The sequence below is a fragment of the Pollicipes pollicipes genome, unplaced genomic scaffold (assembly GCF_011947565.3).
Source record: "Pollicipes pollicipes isolate AB1234 unplaced genomic scaffold, Ppol_2.1 Scaffold_7262;HRSCAF=8765_pilon_pilon_pilon, whole genome shotgun sequence".
Classification (NCBI taxonomy): domain Eukaryota; kingdom Metazoa; phylum Arthropoda; class Thecostraca; order Pollicipedomorpha; family Pollicipedidae; genus Pollicipes; species Pollicipes pollicipes.
Window position 1 is genome coordinate 7,626,440 of NW_023597055.1, and position 5,778 is coordinate 7,632,217.

The 5,778-nt window shown below is 55.9% G+C and overlaps 1 protein-coding gene across 1 annotated transcript; it reads left to right on the top strand.

Moving 5' to 3' along the window:
- The first annotated feature begins 15 nt into the window (after positions 1 to 15).
- On the top strand, positions 16 to 5,196 carry LOC119113733 (CDP-diacylglycerol--glycerol-3-phosphate 3-phosphatidyltransferase, mitochondrial). The gene is made up of 6 exons (XM_037237981.1): positions 16 to 96; positions 962 to 1,155; positions 1,554 to 1,698; positions 2,955 to 3,085; positions 3,646 to 3,731; positions 4,921 to 5,196. Exons 2-6 carry the CDS (start codon positions 1,109 to 1,111, stop codon positions 5,121 to 5,123), a joined length of 612 nt encoding a protein of 203 aa, XP_037093876.1. The 5' UTR covers positions 16 to 96; positions 962 to 1,108; the 3' UTR covers positions 5,124 to 5,196.
- Positions 5,197 to 5,778: the final 582 nt, after the last annotated feature.

Sequence of the window (5,778 nt, forward strand, 5' to 3'; positions counted from 1 at the left end):
TTCCGCGGCGCGGCGACGCTGGCCGACTTCTACTGCGAACTGGTGGCCGCCGTCTCCCGCTTCAGCTTTCAGCTGAGCTCGCGCGACACGCTGCAGGTGCGCAGGCCGGGTTCGAATCCCAGCAGGAGCAACGTTTTATCTCGTTTGTGTGCTTCGGATTGGCGCAGGTATTGGGGTGCTGGTTGTGTGCATGTGGGGGAGTGGGGCGTCATGCGTTTTGGCGTCAGAATATTTTTTTCGTCCACTACCTACACCGTATATGTGTCGAATACTACTCAGGTGTCAGCTGAGTATCTTTAGGCTCAGTTATTATCGTCGAATACTCCTTATGTGCCAGCTGAGTATCTGTAGGCTCAGCGCTTATCGGCACATGTCCGGCTGTTGTTTTTCCTACCTGTCGTGTGTTAGGGTTCTGTGTGTATCTGACTGCTTTTCAAAACCATTCTTGTGCGCACTTATATAGAAAGTCCCGCAGGCCTGCGTACCCAAATTCATGCCAAGAAACATCAAAAGATATCGATCCAGAAGAGTGTGCAAGAACTCCTGCCCCTGGACAGTCAGTAGTCTAGGAGGACGGCGGTCCTTGGATTCTAAATGCTTTATCTTATTAACGGCATTTGCTGGCGAAGCCGAGTGTCGTGCTCATATCTACCTGTCCATATCATATCTACCATATATACCCATCCATACTGTATCTACCATATATGCCCATCGATGCTGTATCTACCATTTGTACCTATCCATGCTGTATCTACCATATATACCCATCCATACTGTATCTGCCATATATACCCATCGATACTGTATCTACCATATGTACCTAGCCATGCTGTATCTGCCATGTATACCCATCCATACTGTATCTACCATATCTGCCTATCCATCCTGCTCTGTATCGATACTGTCGGTAAGTCACAGTCGGCCGCGGTGATACGCGTCCTCACCGGCGTCCCGTCGACAGCTGCATCCGTCGTGGCCGGTGCACCCGTACCAGGGCGACCTGGGCGAGTTTACGGCGCGGGCCCGGGCCGAGCTGGAGCGGCTGCTGGAGCGCTGGCGCAGCCACCGGCCGCCGCCGCCGTCGCCGTCCGGCGGCGATACCTGGGTCATGCCCACTGTCAACCTGGCGCCGGTTGGCGTCCATCTGGACGACAGGTCGGTGCCGCCTCCTCGCCGGGGACGTGGCTGCGGTCAGCAGCGGGGCTGGATCTTGGCGTTGTGGGCGAGGCGCTGTCCGAAGCGATAAACTGCCGTTTTTCGTGGTGTGACACGTTGTTGTCGTTTTTGGCATGCGACGCTTGATTTTGACGCAGTCAGCATTGCTCGGTGAGTAGAGATGCCCTCAGTGGCGATCGCTAGGTTGGTTCTCGACGTTCACGACTGCTACATCTGTCAGCGTCGCTACGCCGTCGTGCAATGGGGCCGGTGAAAGTTTCCCGAAACTGGGATCGAACCCGGAACCTCTCGACCTAAGCACGGACTCTCCGGCCAATGCCTTGCATCAACCTGGCGCAGCCGTGACGTTAGCGCGTGACGGCCCGGGTCTACGGCAGTGTGACGCGGCGCCTGCTCACGGGGGACCTTCTGCGAGGCGACACCTACCTGGCCACCGGCTACTTCAACCTGACGGACGCCAACATGGCGGCGCTGACGGCCGGCCGGCGGCGACCCGTGGCTGTCCTCTGCGCTCATCCCACGGTACTATTCGCCGTGTGTCATGTCATGTCACTGGGGCTTTACGACGCACTCAGCTGCTGAGGCTTTATAGCGTCGCCTGCCTCTCACCCTGGCAGGAAGGGCGGGTGCCGCGGGGAATCGAACCCCGTACCTCTGGTTTCCCAGACGCGCGGTGGTTAACGCAGACGCGTTAACAGACGGTACTCCTCGCCCGCGTTTGGGGCTTCCCCGGCACGGAGGCGTCTTCAGTGGGCCGCACGGTGCTTGTCTGTGGTGCGATGTGCCCAGACTGTGGCATGGGGCTTCTGGGAGGTGAAACCGTGCTCCCGGTCATCAGTGTGGACTCCCAGTCCGTGGTTCAGACGCTCAGTCTGCGGGACAGTCTTCCTTGTTGCCAGTATGGTAGTGTCATCCAGTAGTGTCATCCAGTAAATGGTACAGTGCGTACTACACCGAAGTATGATGTTATCAGCCTGTAGCATGACATCCTTACTGATGTGGTGTTCGTAGTCTGTGGTGGAGTGTTATCAATTTGTGGTGTGCTGTTGTTTTTCCAGTATTTGGCATGGCTTTCAGTGATACATCGCTGGTCTGCGATGCTCGGTATCCCCACTGCACGTTGTAGTGTGCCAAGTTCGATCCTCTCCACGCATTGCCGTGGAGCTGTGTGCTAAAAGTGGGGAGGGAGGGGACATGCCCCCCCCCCCTCCCCGCCCGTGTTTGCACATCAATGGCTGCCGCGCCCGTGATCCAGGGTGGATCTAACAGACTCATAACCAAACAGCACGGGGTCGAACCCCAGAAGGTGTGCATTGTTAAACCCGGGCGCCGCGAGAAGGCCAGGTGGCAGTTCCGGCCAAAGTTGGCTGACCTTTCGTGGTGCGACGTGTCATAGCATTGACGGCGCGTAAAAGACCTAACCGTAGTTCCATCCGGCCAAAAAGAACCGTTGTTGAGTCATCGAAGGACTGAAACGCCACCCTTGGCTGGTGGGTTCAGGGGGCATGCAGTAAGCTCCAGTACGGGGCTGCTTGGAGCTCGAAGGCACCTGTGCTGCATACGCGTGATAATGATTTCCTTGACGGCAAAGGTCATTCCCGTGTCGCGTGCTGACGGAACCTGGACCAGTGAAAGCCTCCCGACCAAACACCATGCACCGGCTGTGCTGACCGAACATGCGCCTCTCGAACGCAGACCTCCCCCCCCCCCCCCGCCGTACCCCTGCGTCCAGTGTCCACCCGGTCTCATCAGGCGGATGTTGTTGCCGTACCTCGCAGGCCAACGGCTTCCTGCGCGCCCGGGACCTGTCCGGCTACATCCCGGCCGCCTACACGTACCTGCTGCAGCGCTTCCACCGGGCGCTCGGCCGACAGAGTGACGTCACTCTTCACGAGTATCAGCGGCCGGGGTACGGGCCGCACGGGTGCGAGGCGGCCGGGGTACTGGCCGCACGGGTGCGAGGTGCAGGCCGGCCGGGGTACGGGTCGCGCGGGTGCGAGGCGTAGGTCGGCTGGCTCGCGTAGAATGGTGGAAGCGTGGTTCGGAGACGGGGACTCGCGCTTGGTTCACTGTGGCGCTCAGTGATGGCTGCAAGTGTGTTTCGGTAACGAATTCGGGATCTCGGCAGCATTTTCGTCGGTGTCAATCAACCACAAGTAGGCTGTGATATGCATTTAACACACAATTTGGGCCCAAGAGACTACAGAGATTTTGCTTAACAATGAAAAGTGTGTCTGACCCAATTAAAAGGGAAGCTGAGGTAGTGTTGCGAAGTTATTGCAAACCAAAACAGTTCAATTTAAGTGATACTGTGCAGGCAAATGAGAAAAATACAAAAAGAAGTATAAATGAAATATAAGTAATAAATATAAATGTCTGTTCCAGAGAGAGTAAAAGTCCGAAAATTGTTTCCTTCAAGTGACATTGTGCATGGCCGCCTTTGAGTGTCGGCTCTGAATGTGTCGGCAGATGGACGTTCCACAGCAAGGGCCTCTGGTGTCACGCGGCGGGCGAGGACACCCCCTCCGCCACCGTGATCGGATCGTCCAACTTCGGTCAGTTGCCGCCCCGCCGGGCCGCTGTCGCACTGAACTATCGCGCCCAGTCAGACCGGTCGGCCGGAGCGCTGGCGTGTGCAGTGCTGGGGCGTGATGCACTGGGTCCAGGGTCTGACGTTACTGGGTTTGAGGCGTGACGTCACTTGGTTTGGGGCGTCACGTCACTGGGTTTGGGGTGTGACGTCACTTAGTTTGGGCGTGGCGTCACTGGATGTGGGGCTGATTGTAGATACGGAGACTCAGGGCGCCGGCCGCAGAGGCAGGTAGTCTTGTTTGGACCGTGAGAGGCGCCCCTCCCCCATGCATTTTTTGTCCTCTGCACGGGTGTTCAGACTCGTCAATAACTCGCTCCTGTGACGTTTTTGTTGTAGCTTCAAGTTTGCATCAGTTACAGCTATAGGAGCGGATAACTTTGGCTAGCCTGTTGTGTCTACTGATTTGCATGAAAGCTGTCCTGTGAGACGTTGCCACCGAGGACAACCTGCCATCTAAATGACTGCCTAAACTAGAAAGCACGTAATTGGCGTTTCGCAGCTGTGGTTGCCTTGGTCTGGGATAACGGGATAGAAAACGTTTTGAGTTTGGAGGAACAGAACAGAGCGTTTTGTTATCCTTTTTCCACACCCTTCGTTCAACAGCTGACGGGAAAATTTGTTGCAGTTGATCCGCCTCATACCTCGTCTCCGTCGTCTCACTTGCTATTCGTTGTCCTATCATTTTTACCTGTGCTGAAATCAGCCAAGTTGATTTACGGATAGATCACTTGCCAACGGAACAAATCAAAAGCGAAAAAGTAAAATCGGACCTAGATTCTTTTTTGTTTTTGATTGTGCTAGATTCAGCAGATTAAGTTCGTTACGTCGGCTTCCGGTTCATCTTTTGGTTGAGATCGGCTGCGTTGGCTTGGTTTTGACGTTTACGTAAATCCGTGTATCAGGCACTGGGTGCTGCATAAAAACCCAACGATTGCTTACATTGATTATTTTTCGCAATACTCGCTCATTGTAACGTCAGGACGTCAACGGGTCTTGTACGACCCATTGTGCCTTGTTTGAAGCCGATAGGTTCCCAGACTCGGCCTCAGACTTCAGAGATTACCACCCTGTCCAGGATTTATTTTTATATTGAGATTCATTCCGACTCGAACCTAATCAAACTCTTAATGACGTCTTCTCGTCGTCTGCAGGCTACCGCTCCACCTACCGCGACCTGGAGTCGCAGGTCGTCATGGTAACGCGGCACGAACCGCTGCGACTTGCCCTGGCGGAGGAGCGCCGCAAGCTCTTCCTTCACTCCACACCAGTAGATGGCAGCACATTCGCGCGTCCCGACCGCCTCGTGCCGCTCTGGGTCCGATTCGTCAGCCGATTGATCCGTCATTTCTTCTAGTCGCGCGTTGGCCGTCTCGCCGGCGCCGCTTGCACGTGACCGGCCGCTGCGGGCCACGGTTCGGGTCAGCTGTCCGCCGGCTACACGGACGCGTGGCGGGGCTGTGGGTCAGCCTTGCCGCGAGCTGGGCGTGGCTGCGTCGGTCTGCGAGGGCGCCGGCTGGGGGCTGCATGTTCGGGGGTTTGGTGGTGACGGGCTGTGTGGACAGCTCCAGTTCGTACTTTTGTAGACCGCTTAGCGATATTGCGTGATGGACCGAGAGATAGGCGGTGTATGTATCTGGTGCAATGTCAGGGACATCTCCACATTTCGGAGCATACCCCGCATTACTGCTCTGGAAAGCGGCATGGAACTGAATTGTGTGATTAGAGGCACAGATGCTGCAGCCTCCGACCTCGTATAACTACTATTATTCTCCACCCACCCCCTCCTCCCCAGTGAAGCACAGCCCGTGTGATCGCAACGTCCGCAACAATACGCTTCCAGCAGCAGTGCGACGATTGCTCAGTCCGGCTGTGTTTTTGCTAAGTAGCGTTGGGCCCCAAGTACTGTATAAGACTACCTCGTGTGGTGCGTTTTTGCCTTCGTACTTGGCGGGTCGCAGGTATGTGCGTGTGTGTGTTGGTTACGCTTCAGCTGTTTGCGTTTGGTGCGG